The sequence below is a fragment of the Amblyomma mixtum genome, chromosome 7 (genome assembly GCF_055824585.1).
Source record: "Amblyomma mixtum isolate Tamu chromosome 7, ASM5582458v1, whole genome shotgun sequence".
Taxonomy (NCBI): Eukaryota; Metazoa; Arthropoda; class Arachnida; order Ixodida; family Ixodidae; genus Amblyomma; species Amblyomma mixtum.
In genome coordinates, this window is record NC_143018.1 from 126,324,281 (window position 1) to 126,352,229 (window position 27,949).

The 27,949-nt window shown below is 46.6% G+C and overlaps 2 protein-coding genes, 1 long non-coding RNA gene, 2 other non-coding genes and 1 pseudogene across 5 annotated transcripts; all 6 read right to left on the reverse strand.

Moving 5' to 3' along the window:
* Positions 1-2,819: 2,819 nt before the first annotated feature.
* Positions 2,820-4,275, reverse strand: LOC149337461 (uncharacterized). Its single transcript, XR_016284632.1, has 3 exons — positions 4,166-4,275; positions 3,485-3,580; positions 2,820-3,222 (listed from the first exon to the last, which is right to left on the reverse strand). It is a non-coding gene; the product is annotated as an uncharacterized LOC149337461 (long non-coding RNA).
* A 5,051-nt stretch (positions 4,276-9,326) lies between these two features.
* LOC149337462 (uncharacterized) lies at positions 9,327-19,321 on the reverse strand (annotated as a pseudogene).
* Positions 19,322-19,442: 121 nt separating this feature from the next.
* TRNAD-GUC (transfer RNA aspartic acid (anticodon GUC)) lies at positions 19,443-19,514 on the reverse strand. Its single transcript has one exon. It is a non-coding gene; the product is annotated as a tRNA-Asp (tRNA).
* A 3,679-nt stretch (positions 19,515-23,193) lies between these two features.
* LOC149337464 (uncharacterized) lies at positions 23,194-24,620 on the reverse strand. Its single transcript, XM_089553446.1, has one exon. The coding sequence runs from the start codon at positions 24,598-24,600 to the stop codon at positions 23,194-23,196; it is 1,407 nt and encodes a 468-aa protein (XP_089409572.1). The 5' UTR covers positions 24,601-24,620.
* Positions 24,621-24,704: 84 nt separating this feature from the next.
* On the reverse strand, positions 24,705-24,776 carry TRNAD-GUC (transfer RNA aspartic acid (anticodon GUC)). Its single transcript has one exon. It is a non-coding gene; the product is annotated as a tRNA-Asp (tRNA).
* Positions 24,777-25,086: 310 nt separating this feature from the next.
* On the reverse strand, positions 25,087-26,136 carry LOC149337466 (uncharacterized). The gene has a single exon (XM_089554887.1). It carries the CDS (start codon positions 26,134-26,136, stop codon positions 25,087-25,089), a length of 1,050 nt encoding a protein of 349 aa, XP_089411013.1.
* Positions 26,137-27,949: the final 1,813 nt, after the last annotated feature.

The following is a 27,949-nucleotide window of genomic DNA, read 5'->3' on the forward strand; positions in this document are numbered from 1 at the left end:
CACAGCTAAAACAGCAGGTATATACATATAAGTCATGTAAGGCCTAAACAGGCTTCGGGATGATTATCTTGGTCAGAACAAAAAATATTAATTGCACTGCAAAGTGCATGACATCAAAACAAACAGTAGCGGCATACCGTAGCCATTATATGACTGTCTTATACATAATGAACACAACAAAACACGAATATGCCACTCAGTGCCTCATTGGTCATATGGTGCTCGGCTGCTGACCCAACAGACGCGGGTTCGATCCCAGCCATGGCAGTCCCATTCCGAAGGAGGCGAAAAGTTAAGAGGCCAGTGTACTGTGCGATGTCAGTGCACGCTAGAGAACACCAGGTAGTCGAAATTATCTGGAGCCCTCCACTATGGTATCCCTTATAGCCTGGGTTGCTTTGGGATGTAAAACGCCAAAAAACCAAACTAAAAACACAAATACAACTTTTTTTTACTAAAACAACAATACAAGCATACTCAGCAGAGGTGAAAAAATCTCGATCACACTGCACGTAGCATAGCTAAAGTGAAGCAAATTATGTGACTGAAATAAGGCATAGGAACTATTGTTTGGTTTGGTTTGGTTTATGGGGTTTAACGTCCCAAAGCGACTAAGGCTATGAGAGACGCCGTAGTGGAGGGCTCCGGAAATTTCGACCACCTGGGGTTCTTTAACGTGCACTGACATCGCACAGTACACGGGCCTCGAATTTCTCCTCCAAAGAAATTGAGCCGCCGCGGCCGGTATCGAACCCGCGTCTTTCGGGTCAGCAGCCGAGCACCATAGCCACTGAGCCACCGCGGCGGCTATAGGAACTATTGTCTTATTTAGAATAATCAATGTTCTTAAAACACAAATGACCCTTTCTTGCTATAACAGCAATACAACCCAACTACACAGATTAGAATTTAAAATAATAACATAAGCACTATCTGTCAGGATCAAATTTCAGCAAGCATGCAACTAGAGATAAAAGCAGGCATATAGCTGTGCATAAGTAGTAGGTGGCCTTCAAGGCAATTAGCATGGTCAGAAGATAAACATTTCAGTCAAGCTGCATGTGGAATGACTAAAATAAGACAGGTTGTCTGATTGCTACAAGGTACAGGAACTATGCTTGTCTCACTCAAAACAATAAAGATTATTCAATCACAAATGAGACTTTTTTTTTGCTATAACAGCAATACATGCACACAGATCAGAGGTTGAAATATTGATACAAGCACAACCATTCAGAATCACATTTCAGCAAGCACAGGACTAGAAATAAAAAGCACGTATAAGTGTGCATAAGGAGTAGATGGGCTTTAAGGGAACTAGCACGGCCAGAAGAAAAAAATCTAAAACACGCTGCATATGGTAGGATATTAACATTAACAAGTTATAAGACTGCTACAAGCCACAGGAACTATGGTCGTGTCTTACAGAGACAATAAAATTCATTAAAATCCACATATCCTCTTTTTTTGCTGGAACAGCAATACAAACGCACTACGGGGGTGACAAATAACTCTAGTAGTAGCAGTCAGGAACAAATTTACACAAGCACAGTGGGGCTAGAGACCAAACAGCAAGTATAGCTCGATACAAGCAAATTTCAGATGGGCAACAAAATGCCCAGCTTAGTCAGAGAAAAAGGAATTGTTCAAGCACAAAGCATCGCATTTTTAGACACTTAAGTATACTACAACTGCTAGGTATCAATAAAGTGACACATTTTCAAAATATTGCTTGGCTTCTCATTCTAGGCAGTCTTCTTTTCGGTTCTGCTATAGTGTCATCGAAAAGAAGAGTCACGTATACATGTAAAGCAGAAATCCTGCCACCTGGGCCAATGCTGAAATAAGCTGCCTTGCTGGAAGGAAGACAAAAAAACCCCAATACATATAGACACTGCTTTCAGTTCACCTTTTTTTTCAATCACTGACTGCAGTTGAAAAAAAAAAAAACTTGCAGCACAATACACAAATTGCAGCACCTTCACATGGTGTTGGCACCAAATGGTACTTGCGGCAAGGAATTAATCCTTGCACAAGTAAATGTACATACTTCCAGGAGTAAAACCACCACAAACAGACGGCCAAGTAAAGAGAGGTGCGTGAGGACTTAGCAGGCTAAGAATTCCCAAGTTAACTTAAAGATACATTTCATGATTCTACCTAACTACACAGGCTGATATGCAGAAGTTTTCACAGTATTGTTACGAGGTGGCAAGCCTAGGAAAAGGACGACATGATGAAAGATGATAATATGGTTTAATGGCTGTGGGCCTAGCGCGAGCACTCCGTCCCGCGCCACTGCCCTCTTCTTCGTCTTCGTAACATGACCCGGGTCCTCCGAGCGATCACCCCGATCGATTGCTTAAATTTTCAGTGATGAGGTGGCGATGACCATGATCACAAAGGATAGAAGAAGGTGAAAGGCTTGCCATCAAGATGAACGAGATGATCTGATGAACGGTTGTCCCTGGAGCTTCAGGTCCAGTGGTCGGTCGCCACAGCCGAAAGTTCAGGGATTAAGGACTTGCCGGACAGCTTGGGCGGGGGTGCAGTCTTGATTCGGGTCGTCGTCGGGTCATGCTGCGTCTGGTCCTGGTCGTCGTGTCTTGTGGTCGGGGCTGGGGACGGGGCTGGGGAAGGCGGCTGGTCGGTTCAGGTCAAGTCGGGCTCGGGTTGAGCCGGCGGCGGAATCCAGGTCCCCTTATCCAACGATGAAGGCCAGCAGAAGGCGGCGATGCTCCAGGGACCAGGATGACGAGGAGGAACCCGCACCTCACACCAAATGTTACGAGGTGGCAATCCTAGGAAGAGGACGACATGATGACAGATGATAATGTGATTTAATGGCTGTGGGCCTAGCGCGAGCGCTCCGTCCCGCGCCACTGCCCTCTTCTTCTTCTTCGTAACAGTATCTATTGAAATAATCTACTGAATTCTGTGCTCTCTCAAAATCAATCATCTCTCAGCACAGTGTCACAGGAAAAATATCAACAGTTTGGAATGAAAAATCCTCAACCCAAGATGTTAATATCAACAAAAAAATGTAGCACACTAGCAACACACTCACCATTCAGTTTTGCTCAGGAGCACAGCTTTGTTCGCCAGTTTTCTTGCGCGTTACCCGTTCAGTTGCATGCCGAAAATATGACATGGCTGCCTTTTGGATTTCTTTCAGCGTAGTTTGCTGAGCCAGAGTTGAGGTCTGCTGGTCGGTTAGGCAACCTATATACAAATGAGAGGGTATATGTTATGTATTTTTTATAGAAAAATATATCTCACCTCTGAAAAGTTTTGTAGCCAAACTTTACTGCATTTCCTTAATTTTGAACCAGCAGGCAAAGGGCATGGGCTTGAGTAACAAAGGGTGGCATATTTCTACACATCTTATTACCAATTCCATTGCTGGACCATGCCTTCTGTGCAGGCAGTATGAAAACAGTCCCAAATGCACACTATGAAGGCTGTAATTCTAGCTTGTTCTAACCTGTGGTAACATTCATGGCACTGCAGCCATAAGCCAATGAACCAGATGACAACAAAAATCCATGTGGCTAGTTGTGAAGTGCGTGAATGTGCAGATCTGAAAATAAACAATGAAAATTTGGCATTTTTTTCGAAGCAAATATCACTGGTCTTGACGCAATCCTACCAAGACCTACAAATTCAATTATAAACACTTGCTGTAGATATTGATTCTGTGATCTGATTTATATTGGAAGTCTTAAAGGGATACAGACACAGTGTTTTGAGGTGTTCATTTTTCTGCTTTTAATGAGACGTAAAAGCCTATTAATCATGGAAATGAGCTTAAATATCTAGTCCACAGTGTGAACAGTTAAACTGTTTTATATGAGCACTTTTGGTCTCTGTCAGGTCAATGCCAGTGCTGGAGTCCATTATGGCATCATGTGATGGCATGGTTAGGACTTACCCCATGTTTTGCTAGTGACTCTGCCAACCAGTCCATATATAGATGATAGATGTCAGCATTGGCTAACAGCTCCTCTGTCAATGATTTTTGGCATATGGAATCAGTGAAATCAGAGAATTTGGAATAGTAAAAGCCTTTGTGCCCAGGACAAAGATCGGATCACTTATTTGAGTTTAAAATTTTATATCTGTGCTCCTTTAAGATTTAAAATAGCTTCCTCCAAATAACACTTACTGCACATGATTTTGCATATATTCAGCTCACAGAGCCTGTTCTTCCCTTGGCACAATACCAGCTGTAGCTAGAAACCAGTTCAGATGTTAGAATACTTCGCAGAATGTCAGATGTCTTTTCTCTGGCAGTGTCTCCATTTTGCACAGTCATGTGATTTCTCTAGATCAAAACAGAATTAGATTCGGAATGAGACCAAGAAAATAAAATCAGGATTTCTCAAGTTAACAGTGGGGAACTCTATTGCTATAGTCAGTTTTTATCATATTGAAGGCAGCTGGCATGCTGTTGTGAGGTATCCCTAGGTGGTACAATTAAACATGCATATGCCCTCCATTATGAGCCGTCCATATGACACAGGGGCAGATTTGGCCCTCGCCAGCAAAAAATTCATATGTAAAAACATGACCTCATTTGGATGCAAAAGGCCCAAACAACACATATAGTTCAAATGAAATTGCAATAGTTCTTTTCAATACTATATATATCTAGGTTACAAACCAATAAAAGAAAACTGTGCGCATGCAACAGTTATAAACAGAATACAAAATTAAAACAGCCCCGCCCCGGCTCAGTGGCTACTGCGCTCGGTTGCTGCCCCGAAAGGTACGGGTTCGATCCACGGCGCGGCGGCCGAATTTCGTTGGAGGTGAAATTCTAGAGGCTCGTGTACTGTGCGATGTCAGTGCCCATTAAAGAACCCAGGTGGTCGAAATTTTCGGAGCCGTTCACTACGGTGCCCCTCTGAGCCTGAGTTGCTTTGGGACGTTCAACCCAAACAAACCAATAAACCAAATCAAAATTAGAACAGGAACTTTAGGCGCATATTCAGTCGAATGTTGAAGGCACGGAACATGCGACGAGCTAGGATCTAGTTGCTCTTGCGACTTTGCAGCTGCACACGGATCAGATTAAGAAGGGTCGTATGCAACACCATCGCCAGCACCCGACGCTATTAGCTCAATATCACGACGTGCATCTCGGCGTGCACGCCTGTAAGCAGTACTCCTCGGCACCGTAGCCATTATGCTGTCACCAGATTAATATACTGGCCCCCAGTAAGCTTCTGCTCATGTTGAGCCAGCATCAGTCACTGAACTTTAATACCGCCGCTAAACTTACTTCAAAAGCTAGAAATCACGCTACACGGCTCACACACCAGGCGAGGACTACCGACTGCCACTTACTTTCACTTGCCGCATGTGCCATCCGTGTTTCCCGCTGCTGGAACCCGTAAAAAAAAATTACACTCGTTACGCAACTAACATGCAGTAGGAACGTCAATAATTACCTGAAATTTTGGTCCAAAAAACGGAAAACTGGCTAATACACGTCTCAAACCACCAAGCCAACGCACCAAGCTAAGCAAATACAACTTGCATTGTTTCAGTAGTGCGATGACGATGGTGGTGCCATTGAGCTAATGACCAAAGAGTCTTTTTAAGCAACATGCACCTAAGACAAAAATAAAACTGTTATCCTAAATAAACCAAGAAATAACTGCAAAAAAAAATCGCTGAGGCTTAGCTTAGGTTAAGCCTAGTCAGATGCGAAGCATATTGTCGCCGAGTTGCATATCGAGCACGCCGCTTGGCTAGACGTTCTTCACGCTCTTCATCAGTCTCTGTAGCACGCCGGAACTTTTGCTTCTCATTCCAACGAGCAGCCCTGTCTCCAGGAGGCATCTCTATCCCGTGTACGCCTAGCAGATGCAGGCGCACCCCCTTGTATACCGCCGCTCCAGCATCACGTGTTCACTACAGCGCACCTAGCGGCAGAAGCAGGAAACACATTAGTCGCGACGCCTCGCGCGACGGCGCGAGCTGGGGCCCCGTTTCTCCTATGTACGTAGTTACGTCACGCATCACGTGGTCCTCCTTGGTCGCGACGCCTCGCGCGACGGCGCGAGCTTGGCCCCCGTTTCTCATCTGCTGTGACGTCACGCACCACGTGGTCATCCTTGGTCACGACGCCTCGCGCGACGGCGCGAGTTGGGCCCCCGTTTTTTCACCTGCTGTGACGTCACGCACCACGTGGTATGACATGGAGGTCACGAAAGGTCAATGGTAACGACACCGCCGCGCTCGAGGAGCTGGGTTGGGCTATTTTAGTATGCTTCGCATAAAAGGATGTGTGTTATTAATTTTCATGATCATTGCTCTAAGAGCACGAACAAGTGGCCAGTTGTTTTTGCGGTGGGGTAACTGTCATCGTCAGTGGCTGTTATGGTCGGAAGGCGGGAATACAATTGGCGTCAAGGTGGTTATGTTGTGAGCTTAGAGGAGAAGAGTGTAATCTCACCCTCGATAGCTATAACAAAACGGGAATTAGACTATTTGAGCCAGGTTCAGTTAGAGTATTTAAGTCGCCCTTCCCTAGTTTCGAAGTTTTAAAGTATAGGGTTTCTGTATTCAGCTATAATGGCCATTTTGGAATTGCTTATTTTCGTCCTGCTTTTAACGGTTTTTTGGCTCTTTCAAAAAATAAGTACTGGGCTGTGTATTACTTTGTGACATCTTGCGCTTATACATCGCATGGATTATTGTTTACTTGTTCTAAACAGCTGTATCAAGCCCGCTAGCCAAAGACGTCGGAAAAGGACAGTGGAGCGTGCCACTCGAGCGCTCATGAGAATTGTATGGCCATCTGCAGGATTCAGACCCTCTGAATATGAACACTTCCTTATAACAACCGATCTGCGACTGTTTTCGGGATGATCCCACCGCGGCTTTTATACGGATGTCATGTACGTATAACGTTCGAGCCGCGACTGTTCCCGGGATAATCCCAGTGCGGACTTCATAAGGATGTCCCAGGGACGTCGTGTTAGGGATGTGGGACGTGCGTACATTTTTGGGACGTCCTACGGATCTTTGGTATTGTCTGGGTTGCCACTTTACCGCAATGCGCATCACAGCACTCTAGAACAGTTCTGGTCACGTGTATCTTTGTTTGGATAGAACGTCCTCTAATGCCGCATGTTTGGTGTGGCCCACTGGCTGTTGTATTACCCGTTGAAGTCTTTTACCTAATACTTTCGCGAAAATCTTATAATATGTGTTGGCCAGCGTTATCGGTCGGTACGCGCGCACAGACAACAGTGCAGTAGGGTCATCAGATTTGGGAATCAGTACCACGTGGCTATGTCTAAATGACGGGGGCAATTCTTTTCTGTTGTATGCTTCTTCTATCACACAGTGTAGTGCCATTGCAACCTTGTCTTTAAAAGCTTTATAAAATTCCGAACCGAACCCGTCCGGCCCTGGTGCTTTTCCGGTGCTTAATTCATCAATAGCACTTTCTATTTCTGTAATGGTAATTGGTGCCTCTAAGCTTTCTTTCACTTCTTCTCCTAGCTTTGCATGAGCTTTAAGAATTCTGTTTCAAATCCTTCTACGTGTTCTGGTTCCCTGCCAATCAGTTCACAGTAATAATCTACGAAAGCGCACTTTATCGATTCACTGTCTCGCACAACTGTGTCACTGAACGTTATCGCTCTTATTTCACTGCGTGCAGCGTAGCTCCTTTCGTCTGACATGGACCGTCGAGTCGGTGCTTCCCCCACGTACAATCTTTCAGAACGCGCGCGTATTACCGCGCCTCGGTATCTACCACGTCGATTATCTCAAGTTCGCTCTTCACTTCTTTTATTTCTTTAACGAACCGACCCGGCGACGAAGCTTCTTCACTGAGATAACAGTCCAACTTTTTTTTCAGTTCATCTTCTTTTTTTACTCTTATTCTTGCGCAGTACGCTGGCTCTTTCAATGGCAGTTATTTTCGCTTCTTGTTTGAATAGTTCCCACGCCTCAGTGTAGCTTTGCGTTCTGCATGCAAGCACGTCGTTCATTTTGTCGCGCATTTTCTGTACAAAATAATCATCATCAAGAATGTGTACATTGAACTTCCACAGATCCCAGCTGAATTTCGGTGGCTTTTTTGGACCCAACGTCAGAGTGACCAAACTGTGATCACTAAAAGAAAAGTTTTTGACATCATAGTTGGTACACACAGGCACCAGTATTGCCGAAACATAAATTCGGTCTAATCTGGCGAGGCTGCCTCGTTGCTGATGGGTAAAGTACTGTATTGTTGGATTCGACAAAAAGTAACCCACATCTGCCAGTGCTCGGTCCTCTACACACTCGCTCAGAAACACTGAACTCGCATCTCGAACCGGTGCCTGTCTCGCTCGATCTTCTGATCTGCACACACAGTTAAAATCTCCCAATATGATAATGATCCTTTCATCACTGTTTAGGTGCCGATCAACACTTTCAAAAAACATTTTCCGTTCACTTGCACTATTTGGAGCATATAAACAAATAACTCGGAACTTATTGGCATGCAGCATAAAGTCACACACAATGAGACGGCCACTGTCACAAGCATAAACACTTTCTATAATCGCTTCAATGTAATTTTTAACAAATAACGCACACCCACCCGCTGTGCCAATAGCGTGAGAAATGCAGACATTATATCTCGCTCTGAAAGGTGCCACCATGCGGTTCGTTGCCTCTTCGCTGTCAACTTTCGTCTCTTGAACAGCAATTATGTCTAAGTCGCACTCCATAAAAAGACGGCTAAGTTGGTACTGTTTCCTACGATTAGACAAGCCGCGCACGTTGAGCGTGGTGACGTGTAAACTTGTTTCTAGGTTGACTGCCATCTTTCCTTAAAGAAGCATTCGAACCACGCAGTATGCCCTTCACTATCGGCACTATTCGCATTTCCAACAACCTGCACAGTGGCTTGCGCCCTTAGGCTCATTGAGGCGGCGCTTATTAAGTCGCCGCAAGAAAGCGTCCCTACACTAGCCATTGTCGCTCGCCGGCAGGCCCGACACACTCACTTGGCCGCGGGTCACGTCGGCGGCAGCGTCGACGGCATCCGCTCGGGCCGAGGCTCGGGCGGAATTTTGGGTGCCGGTTTCAATGTTGACCTTCGGGTGGCCGTCGTTTTCACAGGCGGCTCCCCGCCGACTTCTTTGCTGGTGTCGTGCGCCTCGTTGCCGCTGTCGTCGTGAAGTCGCTTCGCTGCCGTGGCACCGACGCTCGACATCAAAACGTCTTCAGTCCCCTGTTGCGTGACGGTTGCAGTAGGCGAGGCGCTAGTCATCTTTTCGGGGCAGTCGTTGGTGGACGTTGAAGCGCTCCCCGGCTTAGCCTCCTTTGCTGGTGCACTCTGTGCCTCTAGCTCCTTTCGCGGGAGGAAGCGGTCCAGTGGCGTCTTGAGCGGGCGGTACAGTCGGGCCGCCAGCCGCCTCTTCTGCGTCGGCCTGGTCCATGAGGTGCTCAGCTTGGACTTCGTTGCTTGCGCCCAGTCCTGTTACGTTGGCGTACGTTCGAGTACACTTGCTCTCATCATGGCCGTAGCCCTTGCACAAGGTGCAGCGCGGCACTCGGCACTCTCGCCTGATGTGGCCTCGACTGTTACACCTTAGGCATAACGGCGGCCTACCTGGTACAACTAGTAGGGCATTGCTTCCGGCAATACGTACTTGATGAGGCAAGTCCTCGAGAGTCAGTCCGGGCTTCAGTTTAAGGCCGACCGTGCGGGTAGAAGAGCCCTTGTCAGCAATGCCCTGAACGCGCCAGCACTCCCGAGACAGGTCGGTTACTTTCCCGTATGGGGCCAGCGCATCACGAATATCTTCGTCCGGGGCGTTATGCAGCACCCAATGCAGCTTCAGCCGCACATCCTGGTTGGTGGGGTCAATGACAAGGCATCGTTTTTCCTTCACTTTCACTTCGCCAGCTTCCACACTCTAAGAAAAAAAGGTGTGATCTTAGTCCTTTAAGGGGGTAAATCCACTGACGCTGTGGCGAGCCCCTTTTGGTGCAAATTTGCACCCTCGTCGGGGGACTAAGTGCCTACGGTGTAATGTTTAGGCTGCAATAGGACTAATGTTATTCCGTTTGGACAAGTGTAAGTATAAGCCCTTGATGACTAACGTTACCCTTCCTAAGAAAGACTAACGCTTAGGCCATGAAAGTGCAAACATATGCTTTACTTTCTGGTGCATGTTTGCACCCACTCGGAATAAGCTTATGCTCTATCCCAAAGTGTAAACTTATCCTCGCAAGGGCTACAATTAAGCCTATCAAATGAGCTTACTACAACGCTCCTGAAGTGCAACTTTACACCTTATCAATGGGCGTAACATTGCTCTGCAAGAGCATATGGTTTTGATCTTTTCAGGTGCTCATTTACACCGTGTTAGAAAGGGTAATGTTAAGCGTACACTCTAGAAAAAAAGGACTAACAGGGGGCAAAGGGTGTAACTGTTGGTCCCCTGGAAAGGGTGCAACAGTCAGTCCCCGGGAGCAGACATTTAATGAGAGAAAGCAAACTACACGCGATTTCCAGCGTAATTAAGAGGGGGAGAGTTTCCGACAGAGCTTAACACACATAACAACGATAAAGGAAACAGAAATAAACATACATGCAAACACCAGGATTCGAACCGACAACCTTTGGATTACGAGCCGAGCGCGGATACGACTACACCACCACAACAGACGGTCTCAGGCAGAAAATAAAAGCATTATATGCGAAACAGACACATTGTCTGTCTTTACCGCTCAAACTGTTATCAAACATATTGCTGTTTAGAGCACAGTATGGTGATTTTTGTGTCATATGCTTTTGGAACAACCTGCGGTAAGCTTTAATGCGCACGCACAACTGTCTAAATCGTGTTTTGGCCAAAGAAGAGGTGCTGCAGCTGTGTGTACATTACGGCCGGTACTTCACAACCACAACAGTTGTTTTCTTTTCGTTTCTTTTTTTGCTTATAAGGTGGTCTTACTTCTAGCAATTGGCAGCTGCACATTACAGCCTGTTGAAAACAAATATAGAAGGCGATGGTTCACCTCGTTTTTTGTTACTGGCGGACAGCGGTAACAGGGAATTGACTGCTTGCCACTCTCCGGTTCGCTAAGTGTCGCCGATACTTGCACAGTATCACATAAGCTCGTAAACAAACGGCAACGATATGAAACTACGTGTACTTGCCCAACCCTAACCTTTACTACTCACATTCGACACGTATTGAAGCTCGTAGTATTTGTTTACGCACTTGCACAGCTGCCAGCCGTTTCGGTTGCACGAAGCTTTTTTCTCACGCGAAAGGCTATCCGCTTCGTCACAGGCAGCGGTGCAACTTGGCACCGTATCAGTGGGCATATGATTGCCCTGCAAGTGTGTATGTTATCATGCACCTACAGAGCAAAGCTGCTTGCTGAAAAGACATGATAACTACCTCATTTACGTGCAGTTCACAGACGTTTTTCTCCTCCACAATCCTGGTTATGTTTGTGTTAGTGCGATAAGTTTGTGGCGTGCCGTGCAGCACATCACAGGGCAGTTTTGCACTCCAGTGACAGTACACTAGTACGCACGACAGGGTTTATTTCGTATCGAGTTTAAAATAACAACATAATTCTCTGCAGTCTTCTGTCAACGTCGTGATGGCATCCATTCTCCAAGCGAACCTGTGTGAGAAAAAAAAAATATCGTTGAAATATGCCGGTAAGTACACATATTTAAAGTTGCAGTGAAGAGGAATCTGAACTCGTCTTTTTGCCACGGGAACTCAATCTACACGTTCCGAGCATTCTTAGAAACTTCGATTTATTGCCCTTTGTGGCCGATTTCCCTAATTAAATGGAATTAACGTCCGGCTCCCACCTTTTCTTTTTAATTCTCCCCCGTACGGTGGGCGGAGTCGACCAACGCGTGGAGTGCCTTTCACCCAGTCCCGTGGCGGCTTGCCGCTCTGCCATCGGCGGAGTAATACGTAGTAATCCGTAGAAGCAAACATTCCGCCCGTATTTTTATTTCTGCGGGCTTATTTTGCGGATGTATCATCTGCGAATAAAACTATTTATTCACGGAAACCTAAAAAACAAAATAAAGCGAAAGCAAAGCCTCCACAGAGCTGGCTGAAAGGCACTCCACGCGTTGGTCGACTCCGCCCACCGTACGGGGAGAATTCAAAAACTAAAGGCGGGAGCCGGACGTTAATTCGATTGAATTAGGGAAATCGGCCATACAGGGCAATAAGTCGAAGTTTCTAAGAATGCTCAGAACGTGTAGATCGAGTTCCCGCGGCAAAAAGAGGAGTTCAGATTCCTCTTCAGCGCACCTTTAACGCATAAATTTTAATTGAACATTTGCGGAAACCTGTAAGTCTTCTTCTCTGCAAGGCTTCTTTTCCAAACAAAAGGTCTCGATCCCATTGGGTGCACAACAGTTTTCAAGCGTATGAAACCTGCGGATGGTAACACTCTGGCTGCAGCAGACTAGGCAGGAAAAGGAGGGAGATCATCCTGTGCTATGGTGAGTGGGTTCCGTGTTCTGGCTAGGAGTGCGGGGGGAAGGAGGGGGTCTGAAGGGAGGAAGTTAGACGCATGATGTTGTTCAGCAGAAATTTTTTTAAAAAGCTTCGTATGAGTTAGCTCACTACTGGGCACAGGGACAAAGGCCCATTTCCTTCCACTTCCTGCCTATAGCCTCTAATGCAGTGCTACAGTAGGTTGACTGCAACCCCCTTTTCTATACTGTACCACTGTACACTCTTTTGACGGCCCTCTCGGGGCCATCTTTACAAGCCAGTTTTCTCAGAAGGGGGAACTTGACTCTTCGTTTCCATGAATTAAGAATGCGAGAGTGTCGTCTGGGAACGAGACCTTTTGGTTGGGAAATAATTCTTGCGACAAGCTGATTTACAGATTGCAGGCCAAGAAATAAACAAAAGAATGAACAACACAAGCTCTGGACACCAAATCATTGTAGAATCGTTCATGCTACTTGACAGAAGGACATGCATGCCCCTACAAGTAGACCAAACTGGAAGGCTCCTACATATGATGCACATATCAAACATACACTGGAAGTAGCGCGCAGCTCCCACTTCGATAATGGCCCAGTTTTTTTATTCCTTTTTTATTTACAGCATTCTTCCGGCGTTGATTCAAAGGGGCACGATTATGCTGCTGCAATCAGGAAGACATATGAAACCGAACCGCACTATAATTGACGGTTCTAAAAGGACAGGCAGGGTGTCTTTATTCATCTGTCATGCATGCAGTGGTGCTACCAATTATTCAGTAATATTATGAGCCTGGAACATTTTTCGCAAACAAAAATAAACTGAAGGGAACTCTTGTTCACCTGTTGTCCAGTTATGCGTTTGGCGCTAGAAAAATTCCGGCTGAATTGAGAAAGTTAAGCTCCTCATCTCAGCTCTTGCAACAAAAGCGCATGCGCACTGAGATCTTGCGTTTCTTTCTGCAACAACTTCCAAAATTATATAAGTCAGCTCCTAAAGAAGGATGGTTTCCGACCAAAAGCACTCGTTCACAGAGAACAGTCTCGCATTCTTTCTAGAAAAGGAAGGTGGGAGAAGCCCCTAATCTATTTCGGGATCGACTGACGCATTTCCTCTTTTTGTGGGCCGAGCAGGAAGTGATAATGCAGTCTGGGGAAAAAATCTGCTGTGTTAAAAAATGTCTTCTAAGTCAGCGGCAATTTTGCAAGTTGTGAACTGTTGTGAGGGTTTATTGACCTGAAATAGCGACAGAAAAATGTTTGCGGGTGAAGCTTGAGCACGGCTATAGCGACTTGGAGAAAGAACTGAAAATTGGTTTTGAGGAAAGGAAATGAACGACGCAGTAAGTGTCTCACATATCTCGGTGACCACCCGAACCGCGTGCGTCTGGAACAAAGATTGCCAAATGGCTCTGGGCCGCACAATAAAAAAGTGTTGGTCTCCAGTTCAATTATTTTCTTTTTAATCTCAACCATTCAGAGAAAAGATCAAGGTTCATAAATGAAAGTAGGACTCAACCTCTGAAGCTTAAATGGCCTAATAGGCGACTGCGTCGAAAACATGTATAAGCTGAGCGTCCAAAACTTATTGCTGGAGATATAAGGGTGCACTGTGCAATTTTCACCATTACGATTAGTCTGCATATATTTATTCTAAGATGCATGGAAAGACGGTGACGAAATTGAATTATTTTAGTGAAAGTGTACATGAGCATAAGTCATTCCTCACCCGTCTACAAAATACAAGCAGATAAACGTCCGACAGTACTTACCAGGATTGATGACGTCGTCGCGAAGTAAGCCTGTTGGCAGGCTATCGAAACGCGTTATTCCCTCGGCGACTGCACACTACAGAGTTCGCATGGCAGACAACAGAGAAGCACGGTCCAGAGGTGCCAAATGCGAACCACATCCGGCAGCAGCTGCCAGTAACACGCAGTACAATGACGGGTCGCGCTCTATTCGCGGAAGGACAAATGAGCGAACCCACGTGTCCCTTGCAACCTTTCTTCATGCCCTTCACTATTTCCTCCTCCTGCAGGCAGATTCTTGCTTCTTCTCTTCTTTTCCTTCTCTGAACCGGTTTCCGCGTGTCCCTCGTGTCTGCTTTCTTGGTATTTCACCTCTACCGTTTCCGTTTCCCCCCAGAACAGCCGAGGAGAGACAGATGAATACAAAAAAAAATATTTTTTTTTTACCCTTTTCCCCCACCTCTTTCGTACATAGGAAAACTTTGAACACTGATACAAACCGCATTCCTTACTCAGAAAATGAGGACACAGCTGACACAGCTCGGTTATAAATCAGTCTTGTACACCTTACAGAAAATAGCAAACCGATTACAATTAAAATGGTTCCATCTGAAATTAATTGATTATCGTGGTGAATTTTACCTGTGCTACACGGATACGTTAGAATGAGATCCTAGTCGAATGGCATTCGTGACTTGGAATGGCATTCGGACTCGACGGACCCCCACGGTGCTGTATGACACTTTCCAAGCGCATTCGAATAAGCCTCAGCTTGTTTTAAGAGCACAACGAAGACGACGGCGGCAGTCACAGTAGTCGGACAACGACACTGTCATGGTCAACAGCAGCGTGTGATTATAGTGAACTATCTAATGCACTATAATATGATTGTGGTGGGAAAAGTTCCTTAGGCCAATGACACCGACGAATTCGATCGGCGGACAGTCAGCCTTCGTGTTCTCGGCAGGTCGGCGGCTGAGCGAAAACACCCTGATGAGGCGACGGTGTGAAATATATTCGCGCTTCTACATTATCCGTGTTAGAAATGAGCGAAATGAACGGCTATATTTCAAATTTGCACAAGTGAACACTCACCAACGATAAGCGCTGGCGAAATTTCAGTCGACGACTCTTTTCCCTTTCGCGACAACTAGGCCTAGCTAGTCCGCAGGGTTCGGTCTGTGACTGCGGCGGTTGTGAATAGCGAATTCACAACCAAATGCAAATGGTCCGCCAGTGTAGTTACGACAACAGTGACCTGAAGTCCACCATTGCTTACATCGCAGGGCGCACATATCATGAACGGGAAGCGCCGATGTGACCCAGACGGCCGAGCAGGAGCAGTCGTCGCCGACGCTAGCTTGTGGATAACTAGTTAGGCCATTTCAGTTAACCCGAACGATCACCAAACATACTTCTGGATAAAGTAGTTTAAAACAGAGTACTGCTCACTTCGGAAGAAGCAGGGACAATTAGCGAGAAGTGCCGATCCTACGCGATGGCAACAACCCGGCTGTCATGTGTTTTTCAGGCGAGCGATCACATCGGCGCTTCCCACAGATTCTCGCCCTCTCTAAACAAGCACGGGTACAACCAGTCCAAAAAAGAAGAGATTGTTTAATGGAACTAAAGCGCAGATTGCGTTTTATTTCATGAAAACAAGCACTAGCTGTTCGTACGCAGCGATGTAAACAAGAGTATAAGTGCAGTCGTCCTCATCGGCGCACTCCTGGGGAAATTTCATGGTTTCAAATTTCATAAAGCATCTGAAATTCATGAAATTTGAAATTTCATGAATTTCAGATGTTCATTGGTGTACTTCCTCCAAGCGCCATTATTAAATAACGGCCAAGAGGGTGTCCCAGTTACCAAAACAATGCAAATGTCACATTGTAATTATCGCAGGAGAGCAAATCAAGCCAATCTGTTTTAAACATGTAGGTACTAGTTTATGAAGCTTTTGGTAAACATACATACATAATCGAAAAAAGGTGCATGAAGAGATGGTACAAAGGATGATCCACAGGTTATGGGACAAACATGGATATGTGCGCTTATCTGAACGTATTGAAATTTTTTATTAAGAACATAGTTTATAAAGATAAGTTTTACAACGTTTAATTATTCCAGGTTTTACACATGTATCTAGCATTCGCACTCACTTGCGCTTGCAGTATCAAGTCAGTCGGAAAGCTCGTAATGCGGGATAACTTCAAACCGTTGACTGTACTCGTGCGAACAGGGAGTCAGAATTTTGCACAGACAGCAAGGCAATCGCACGGAGACTGGAGAGCACGGAGTTATTATTTTCCAAGCGGTTATCAGGGCTGTGAAACTAAAAAGCTCTAGAAAGCTGAGCGTCCGCGTCTCTTTCGCTCCTGTACTATTCTCTAACGACAGCGTGCTTTGAAATATTCCTTCGTCCCTCATTGGGGTCACAGAAAAATTACGATAAAACTGTACACAGAGAATTGGAAGGCCGGTCTTCGCGTTTAGACGTCCGACAAGGCATTGGCCTCTGGAGTGGCGCCGCTAAGCCTTCGTTTCCATGTTTTTGGGGAGAGCTCATCCTATGTTTGATAGTTGAGGTCATTAAGATGTCGCAGTTTTCGGCCGGGGCAGCAGAAAGCTACGCCGTCGGCTCAGGGTAGATATCCTTCGTTGCTGGGGTCTTTTTTTTTTCTTTTCGCTTCCCGCTTCATTTCGTGCTTTTTTTTTTATTCCCGACACATTTCTTTGGAAGCGTGGCGGACGCCATGGTGCCGGCAGCGCTGGTCGACACCTGGCCGCGCCTGACTGATCTTTTGTGCAAGTGCTTCCGCGTCGGGGAACGCAAGAGAACCCTCACGAGAATATCCAGAGGGCTTGGAGAGGGGAGGAAGAGTAGGGGGCGAGGGTGGACAGGATGCAGCATTTCAAACCTCCAGGACACTCCATGAGTAAAAAAAAACGAGACCAAAGAAGCAAGCAGCCTCTTCGATAGTGGTTTAGGCAATGGGAGATGGACGAAGTGATCTTAAAAGAGATTGTGGTCTAGACCCTTTGTTCGTAATTAAGTTGGAGAGAACGCCAATCAAAAAATTAAAAAAAAACACGTTTCTGAACCTACTCGGTTTTTTCACCACGTGCGACTGTGGGCGAGTTGTAGCTTGCATTTTTAAGCATTCTGCTAGTCATCCGCCGGGTCACTGAACGTAAACCGTGGATGTAACAGGGGGGATGAGTTTCTAGGGAGTGGTTTACATTGCGCCGCGTGTGGCTGATGACTCAAGCTGCGGCGCGATCGGCATCGAACATCGGTGAGATTACCGTCATGGCGAGACCAAAAACTTCGCTGAACAAAAGGATGTCAAACAAATGAACAGGGAACGAAGCGCAGTGGCGGCACTGTGAGTGAGGCTTGTGACCACAACATTGACTTCGAGGGAACTATTGCACTGGACAGCGAGCCACGCCCATGCAGAAGGCTCTTATCATGATATATTCAGCAGACACTGAAACCAGGTTAAGTGACGAATGCGCGCCCTTCCGCGAGCTTCATCGGTTTTCGAGGGAAGCGCTCTTGCCCCCTTTGGTCGTTTATAAATGCGGAGTAGTGGACTCGCGACAAAAAACTATTCGGACTACTTGCTGCAGTCATACGTGGCCGAAGGCGCCTTCCTGTGCCTCTTTCGTACACAGCCCTTTCTACAGAAATTTGTTTGCGAGTGTGCCATGAGAAATATGACATGTAACAAAGTTTGAGCATTCATTCATTGATCACACAATAATTAATGACAAGCAGTATTTCTGCTCTCTGTTTTTCTCCTGGCGCATAGTATTGAAAAGAACTTTTCAGATTTAATGGAGAAATAAACAAAAAACTTGCAGTGGTAGGGAGGAGGATAAAGTGGCCGAGGACTCAACTTGCTTCCCAAAAATCGTTAGTTTTTCTTCTGTTCCTATGTAAAATATTACCGTAGGCTCACCCCCGCCCCCGTCCTCCTAACAGCAAAGTTGTCAAGTGCAAACTGCGTTTAGGTTATTTAAGCACTCGCAACATCGACTGATGCAATACGTAAACCACGAATGTCCTACAGACAAACGTGAGCCTATGATGTAAGTGTAATTATCACACTAAATCAAGGCCCGCCGATCTTGTTGTTACGAGCAGCTGAGCGCGAGGTGTAAATATTGCATTTTCTTGATAATGTACACAGATTAAATGCGCATAGAACGTGAACGAGTTTATCGTCGCATCATGTCATATTAAAGCATCGAATATTTTTTGTCGTACTAGAAATAGCCTATAAGAAAAAGAGAAGGATTTGCATTCCGTTTTCAGCATAGACTGCTCAGCTTAATCTTTTTACTTGATGTATTTGCCACACAATAAAAATCGACCATTATATACGTTCTTCGCCATCCCTCTATGAAGTAGAACGTTCTTGTGGCCTAGTTGGTTCATTGCAGAAAAGCACGAATGGGACAAGACAGGAGAACGAGGAACACAAACGACAACTCTATGAAGACGCACTCCACACAAAATGCTGCATGAGCGCCCCGTCGCGGCACGCGAGCAAACTATAGCCTTCCCGCTGTTTTAGGGGCACGAACGGACGCGTAGTTATCAACACTGGTAGAGAGTGTAAGTAGGGTGCAAGTTTTCTAAAAGGGGGTAAGTGATCGGGAGCGTGTTTTTAACGGGTGTAAAGTTATTCCTAGGGTCCTCTAAAGGGTGTAAAAGACCATGCTATGCCCTTTTTACCCCCTTCTCACACCCTTTTTTCTAAGAGTGCAGAATTTTCTTCGTCGCTTCTGGGCTACTGAAGGTGACCGCCCACACGTGGTTCATCTGAAACGCCCCCAGAGCTAGCACTTCGGGGAGCATTCCGAGGCGAACCAACGTGTCGCGAAAGTCTTCAACACGAAAAGGCCTGGCTTTCAAATCACCGTGAAGAAAGACGGTATTCAAAACGGACGCACCTGTTGGCAATTGCGGCAGTACAACTTGATAATCCTGGGAATCTTGGGCAAAAAATCTGTTTCCGAGGCTCTGCTGGGCCGCTGACACCGCTCCAACGGAGCTCATGATAGCACGTCCGTCACGCTCGGTGGCCGGAAATGGAATCCCTATACTAACGAGGAGGCAGAAGCACACGCGCACCGCCGCTTAGTTAAAGGCACAGAAGGCTAAAGGGGAAAAAAAGAAACTCCCCGTCGGGGAATCGAACCCCGGTCTCCCGCGTGACAGGCGGGGATACTGGCCACTATACTAACGAGGAGGCAGAAGCACACGCGCACCGCCGCTTAGTTAAAGGCACAGAAGGCTAAAGGGGAAAAAAAAGAAACTCCCCGTCGGGGAATTGAACCCCGGTCTCCCGCGTGACAGGCGGGGATACTGGCCACTATACTAACGAGGATTTTTTTTTCTTTATTGCATGGAAGAACATCCGTAGAAAGGAGGAAAACTTCAATCAGACTGGATCGCGTCTCAAGTTGCCGGGCTGATTAATAGGAGCCCGCCATTGCCCTAACTCAGCACTGCAGCCCCATAAAAACATCAAAATCCAGGGAGGCACACACATGCATCTAGGCACGGCAGCCAGCTTGGAGGTTCTTCGCGTGCAGCATATACACTCCTCACCAAAGCACACTGTTCTCGAAACACAGATTTGGACGATCTTGGTGGCTCGGCATGTCTGTCCATCATACGGCTTTTCCAAAGACTGAATAGTCCCATCAACATAAACAGATCATAAGGCACAACAGAGTTTTTGTCAACAGGCAGAAATCTAATAGTGTACGGTGTAATTTCAATGTCCTTCTTGAGAGTTCGTTGTAGTATGTCCCAAAAAAACATGGCATCACGGCACAGGATAAAACAATGATCAATTGTCTCAGGCACGTTACACAGACGGCAATTCACATTCCAAGGTACAAACATCCCCTTGTCATTGAGAAATGTCTTGACAGGCAGCGTCGCTGTGTGTAGTTTGAAAAAGAACGTTTTAGCGGCTGCCTGAATACACATCCGCCTAACACGCTTTAGAACACTGATGTCCAAAGACCCCAGATAAGGCTGCCGATACAATGGTGTAGGGAACAAAGACTCAGTGAGAGCCTGGGTCATCTGTTTTCTCGAGAGGCTATACAGGTAATCTAAAGAGAAGCGCACAGTGAGGAAATTGAAAGCGTCAGCAACCTCCTTGAGGAATCCCCACAAAGTCCCCTCACGAGCCTGCACAGTCGGTGCGAATAAGTAAGGCAAATGAAAACTAAGCCGCCTAATGAGCACAGCTACCAGAAACGGGTGGTTTGCCGATTTTAAAAAGAAAAAACGGGAAACAAGTTGATGCACGAACAGGTGAACAAGACCCACTCCACCACCCTCTAAGGGAAGGAACAAGTTGTCACGCCTCATGGGCTCCCATTGAGAGCGCCAAACGAATGTTGCAAATATTCTGTGTATTGCTTGCACCTTCCTCCTCGCACAATGCAGGACTTGAAGGACATACGCGAGCTTTGCAAACAAAAATATTTTACAGACCTGTGCCCTCGCAAACACTGAGAGTTCCCTACCCATCCAAGCCTGTGTTTGTCGCCGTAGAGTTACAATTTGTGAATCCCAGTAGGCTGTACTGTTGCGAACTTGGTGCAGCGGAACGCCTAGGTACTCAAGAGGGCTACTGTCCCAGCATATGCCACCGAACTGGCTTGGCCTAGTTCCCCAATAACCCAACCAAAAGCCTTTGGATTTCTCTAAATTAAGAGCCGCGCCTGATACATCACAGAACTGTTTAGTCAAGTTTAGAGCTTCAAGTACACTCTTTTTGTCAGAACAAAAGAGGGCGACATCATCAGCATAGGCTAAAACTTTAACTTCACATCGAGCCAGAGAGAAACCGCGGATAGCTACGCTGTTAATTATACTGAGACAGAGGGGTTCCAGATATAGGGCAAACAACAATGGAGACAGTGGACATCCTTGACGAACAGATGCTTCTAGTGGTATTGGTTTCGTTAGCTCCTGATTAACAATAACCCTTGTATAGGAGTTCTTATAGCACAGCCTTATGCCTTTGAGCAAGACGTCACCAATATTTGCATACTCCAAGACCGCGAACAAGAAATCGTGCCGAACTTTATCAAAAGCCTTCGCCAAGTCAATTTGAATCAGAGCAACTTGGCCTGTTTCATCTGATATTGTCTCTAATACTGAACGTGCAATATTGATATGTGTTTGAATACTACGGCCTCTAATACCACAGACCTGATGCGAACCTATCAAGTCCATAATGACGAGCTGCAGACGACTGCTAAGAACCTTGGCAAAAATTTGGAATCAACATTGCAGAGGGAAATTGGACGATATCCCTCAACAGTTTTCAACCGATTAGTATCTTTGCTTTTGGGAATTAATATTGTGTGCCCAGAATAGAAAGTGGGAGGCAGGACACCCACATCATAAGATGCTTGGAAAACTTCCATCAAAACAGGCACTAGGCAAGGCGAAAAAGTTTTATAGAATTCGCTAGTAATACCATCTGGCCCAGGAGATTTCTGGCTCTGCAGGGCAGAAATTGCTGATTGAATTTCATCCAAAGTGATAGATCCCTTCACTATAGCACACTTCTCATCGTCTAGTCGAGGGAAGTTTCCGAGTAAGGAACTGTAATCGAAACCCTGATTTGGATCATCGCAACTACCAAACAGCTTTCGATAATAGTCGAAGAAAGCAGCAAGAATACCAGGCGCATCGCTGTATGTGCAATCACCATACTGAATTTCCAATATTTCCTTCGCAAGAGCACTCTCTCTTTCATCATTCAGGGCCCGACGAGAAGGTTGCTCATCAAGAAACCTTCGGGACCGAGATCGTATCAAGGCCCCCTTATATCTTTCTGTCGCAAATTGTTGAAGCTCTGCTTTTACGTTATTAATCTCTTCGAGATAGGCACCCGGGTTTACCCTCTCTAGCTCATGTAGCTCCGTTAGGGTGCGCCCAAGCTCACGAAGGTGGTGTCTCTTCAGGAAAGCGATTCTTGCTGAGGCCTCAATTGCCAAGTTTTTGATCTCCTGTTTAAACGAATCCCACTTTTGAAAAACGGACAGATCACGGCGTGACCATACGTCCTTCAAACAAGTAGGTACAGCACGCTGAAAGATTTCGTCTGAGAGCAGACAGTTATTCATCTTCCACAACTCCCATCGAGGGTGAAGTACATGCCGAGTGTACCTCCCTATCTGAAGAGACACCATACAGTGGTCACTGAAGAAGATGGGGCGCACCCAGTAGCCAAACACACTTGCTAACGCGTCTACAGAAACGTAAATTCTGTCAAGGCGAGCATTAGAGGAAAACTGAAAATGAGTGAAATGTACACAGTCGCCTTTTTCCTGTCCCACATTCACAAGACTATATTCAGAAACCAAGTCGGTAAGTAATGCAGCACTAGGGTCGTATCTCTTACATACCACTGATCGGTCCTCATCCCTACAAACGCAATTAAAATCTCCCAACAATATAATTTTGCGGTCCGTGCACAAATGTTCAACTAATGACAGAAAGAAGAGCCTTCTCTCGCGCTGCTTTGTGGGGGCGTAAACACAAATGATCCGCCACTGTACACCTGAAATTGTGAGATCACAGCATATAAGTCGCCCCTCGTCATCTATGCAATAAGACAAGGCTGTCATCTCTAGCGTGTTCGCCAGGAATAGCATACAACCTCCTGATAAGCCTCTCGCGTGGCTAACAATAATGTTGTATTCCGACAAAAAAGGCTCGAGAGCAGCTGCTGTCTCTTCATCAGAGGACAACTTTGTTTCCTGGATAGCGGCCACACTCACACTCCATTTCTTTAAGAGATGCCGTACCTGCTGTTGCCTCCTACGATTACGCATACCCCTAACGTTAAGGGTAGCGACTTGATATGACGCTCGCCATTTTTGGTGCCAGTCTTAACAAACGCCATCCCCTGGAATGGGGTGGCCCGCCTCCAAATTGGCGGCCTCTCGGGCAGACATCGCCCTCCTCTTTAACGCCACCCTTCCCGTGGCCTCTACACATTGTGCCTTGTGGTCAGCGCCATCGATACACACCTCGTCAGCTGCTGGACGTTTCAAAGGTGCAGTGCTGTCCATGTCTTCCTCTGATACAGCCAAGGCCTCGGCCCACGAACCCGAGGGGAGCACATCACTCACTGCCACACTGACAGCCGACAGAGAACCGGACACGCCAGAGATCGACGCCACACACGGCTCACCGTTACCCTCCAACGACGAAGCAGAATCAGCAACAGAGGAGGATCGGCGAGCATTCACTGGCTGTATTGCCTCGTCTGACTCCACAGGAGGCATATCCGGACGTTGACCTGTGGCGACGAGGTGTTCCTGTGCAGCAAGCACAGCAGTCTCTGTAGCACTCACGGGGGGGCCCGGGTCCGGCGGTTTTCGCTCTGGAGGCGCGGATGCTAGATGGCCAGTCGCTTCAGATTCCGTGTTGATTTGAGGTGTTGAAGTCTTCTGTTCCCCATCTATTCGATGCTCACGACTTAGTTCTCCGGTCGCGTCGACAACCTCAGACACATCCATGATGTGTTCTAATGCCACGTCATCTTCCCGTGACCACTGGCCTTGACGCAGCCTGTCAGCGTAACTCAAGACACAGTTCTCCGCATTATGGCCAAAGCGTCGGCACTGGGTGCACCGAGGCGTGCGACATTGGCGCCGTACATGCCCAACCCGGCTGCATCGGAGGCACAGTGGAGGTCTCCCTGGGATAAGGACTAATGCCTGCACTCCATAAACATTAAGTGTGTGTGGGATTGTGCTTGCTGACACTCCATCCTTGAGTGTGAGGGAGATTTCACGGTTCGACGTTTCCATATGCTCCATCCCTGGGCACCGCCACTTTTCACGCTCCACAGACTGAACCGTGCCATAAGGCTCTAATGCTTCCACAATCCTCCGGTGTTCCATATAGCGGGGAAGCCAAAGGAGCTTAACCTTGACGTTCTTAGTATCCGGGTCAAACACCATGCACCGCAGTCCTTTGACAGGAAACTCCGCTTTGTTAACAAGCTTCTGTTTGGAGGAACTACTCTCGCAGGTAACCATCCACACGTGGCTCATTTGGTGTTGACCAATGCACAAAATTTCCCGGAGATCCAGTATCTGTGCGAGTGCGTCACGGAAGTCAGGTGCTCGGTACGGGCGACCTTTAAGGTCAGCATGCAGGAAAACGGTATTAAGGACAACATTACCGGTAGGCAATCGGGGAAGTACAACTTTGTACGAGTCCGTAGTGTCCTGAGACGTCGGTAGACCTCGGCCAACGGCCGATGCGCTGTTTCCAGCAAGAAGCATGTTGAAGCACAGCCGCACAGAACGGCTTCTAACGAGGAGACAGAAGCGCAGTCGCACCGCCGCTTAGTTAAAGGCACAGAAGGCTAAAGGGGAAAAAAAAGAAACTCCCCGTCGGGGAATCGAACCCCGGTCTCCCGCGTGACAGGCGGGGATACTGGCCACTATACTAACGAGGAGGCAGAAGCACACGCGCACCGCCGCTTAGTTAAAGGCACAGAAGGCTAAAGGGGAAAAAAAAAAGAAACTCCTCGTCGTGGAATCGAACCCCGGTCTCCCGCGTGACAGGCGGGGATACTGGCCACTATACTAACGAGGAGGCAGAAGCGCAGTCGCACCGCCGCTTAGTTAAAGGCACAGAAGGCTAAAGGGGGAAAAAAAGAAGCTCTCCGTCGGGGAATCGAACTTTATTTTTTCTTTATTACCGGTATCATGACACTCAATATACAGACAAAACACACCAGCCTGACTTCGGTTGGCGGAAAACAGTCAAAATTTCTTCAGACACACCATTCCATCAAATACATTAATCCACTCAGGGGTTTCGGGTAACGCCTGATAGACTTCTCTCATGTAGACCATATGCTGAATAAAATTTTCGCGTACAGACCGAACATTAACATCTGCATGGCGGACTGCCATTCTGGTTTGCCACAGACTGTGGAGGCCCAGTAGCATGAACATATCAAAGGGAATGCCTTCATCACACTTGACTGGGAGAAACCGGATCCCGTATGGCGTTATTGGAAGTTGTTTCTTTAGAGTTCGCTGCAGTATGTCCCAATGGAATATAGGGTCCCAACAGTCAATAAATACGTGTTCAATAGTTTCTGTTTTTTTGCAGAGTAAGCAGTTAATTGTCCAGGGTACAAATATCCCTTTCTGATCTAGCCATGCTTTTACGGGTAGTGTGTTCGTGTGCAGCTTAAAGAAAAAGGATTTGACTGAAGGTCTTACCGACATTTTTTTATCCCGTTTTAAAACGTCCTTTCCTGGGCCCCCACAGTAAACAGATCTGTACATAGGTGTCGGCAGTAGATTTTCAATTAAGTCTGCATACAGTTGCTTTTTTGTAACAGAGCAGAGGTAATCCATTGAAAACCTTGAATGCAACATGCTGAGGGAAACAACAATTTCATGGAAGTAACCAGTCACACGGCGGCATCTTATATCACTTGTAGTCACAATAAATTCAGGAAGCGCTTTCGCAAGTCGAACTAGTATGACTCTGCGCAAGAAACTGTCGCTTTGTTCGCGCAGAAAAAAGAAACGCGACACAATCTGCCTAATGAACAAATGAGTAAGACCCAGGCCTCCATCGCGGACTGAGCGGAAAAGGTTGGTACGACTCACCCTCTCCCAAGTTGAGCCCCATATGAACACAGCAAGAACCCGATGCATTTTCTGCACATTTGCGCAGGTCATACACAGCACTTGCAACACATACCAAACTTTGGCTATCAAGAACAAATTGCAAGAAGAGGCACGCGCAAACATTGAAAGGCCTCGACCCTGCCAGTTTTCCGTCCTCTCCTTCATTCTCTCCGTTGCATCACTCCAGTACTTTGCGGGTTCCTGATAGTGCTCGAATGGCACACCAAGATACGTCGTAGGTGTGCCTGTCCATGTCGTACAAGCAAACCTTTCTGGCTTGATGTCCCAGTTACCATGCCATATACCAACACTTTTTTCCCAGTTTATCTCTGAGCCCGTCAGCTTACAGAAAGCCTTAACGAGGTTGACCACTTCCGACACACTCTCGCGATCTTGACAGAATACGGCTATGTCGTCAGCATACGCCAAACATTTTACCTCAGTAGAATGCATTCTGAAACGTCGTATTGCTGTTTGATGAATTACTGCTAAACAAAAGGGTTCGACATATATAGCAAACAGGAGAGGAGACAGTGGACATCCTTGTCTTACTGAAGACTGCACTGGAACCCTTTCCGTTAGTGACTTATTTATTATGAGCTGGGTACAACAATCGCGATAGGCCATCATTACACCGTCTAAAATTGCGCTGCCTACATTTGCATGCTTCAATATGCAGAAGAGGACCTCGTGTGACACCCTGTCGAAAGCTTTCGCCAAATCGAGTTGCAACATGGCAACTTGGCCGTCCATGTCGTCGCAGCATTCTAACACATTTCTGGCTACGTGAGTGTTCGTGAAGATTGTTCGACCTTTGATGCCGCATGTTTGATGCGGCCCAACTAAGTGCTTGATCACACCTTGCACGCTCTTCTTGAGCACTTTCATAAACACTTTGTAATCGGTGTTCGTAAGGCTGATAGGCCTGTATGAACCTACTGACAGTAGCTTGTCACGATCATCCGTCTTAGGAATCAAGACGATATGAGCAGCTCTGAAGGACGGTGGCACCCGCCTTGTTTTATACGCCTCGTTGATAACGCGATGCAACACATATGCTAGTTGATGGGCGAACGCTTTGTAAAATGTGGCTCCTAAGCCATCTGGTCCAGGGGACTTTCCTGCCGGCAGTTCGCCGATAGCGGCCTCGATTTCGCGGACACTTATCTCTTCCTCAAGACTGTCTCTGACGTCATCTGCTATCTTTGGCATACCAGTCATGAATTCTGCGATGAAAGTGTCACTGACACGAGATAACGTTGCTAAACAACTCGCGCTAATATTCCACGAACGCCTGCTCTATCTTTTTCTGCTCACCCGTCACCTCGTCCTTATAGCGGATCTGTTTGATTTCATTTTTTGATGCATACCTTTTCTCGTCAGTAAGAGTGCGTTTATTCGGTGCTTCCCCAAGCCATAATCGTTCGCCTCGTGCACGAATCATAGCTGCCTTATATCTTTAATTGTCTATCACCTCAAGTTCACTTTTGGTTATTCTTATTTCGTCTGCCACTTTTTCAGGCTCCAAACTCACAGAGTTTAACAAGTATTCTAGCTGGCGCTGCAGAGCTTTTCATTCTTCATCTCATTTCGACGCTTGATGCTTGCTCTTTCAATCGCTGCCATGTTTACTTCATTTTTAAATTGTTCTCAGGCAGCCGAGTAATTTTCGGGCTCATCCTTCACTAGCCGCCCTAATTTTCCTTCAACTCCTTTAACAAAGGGTTCATCATTGAGCAATTCAGCGTTCAACTTCCACAGGTGCCAGTTAAACCGTGGCTGCTTTTGCTTATTGCCAATGACGAAACTTACGAGGCTGTGATCAGAGAATGAAACAGGTATAACATTGTAGCTATTGCAGTGGGGGATTAGAGCTAGGGACACGTAAACTCTGTCAAGCCTTGCTTGACTACCCTGCTGGGCGTGAGTGAATTGTGGCCGCCCGCCGCTTGTTATAGTGTGACCTACATCCTCCAAG

Coding starts and splice junctions, on each gene's coding strand:
- LOC149337464 (XM_089553446.1), bottom strand. CDS start 24,600: ATGCTTCTTGCTGGAAACAGCGCATCGGCCGTTGGCCGAGGTCTACCG.
- LOC149337466 (XM_089554887.1), bottom strand. CDS start 26,136: ATGAAGGAGAGGACGGAAAACTGGCAGGGTCGAGGCCTTTCAATGTTT.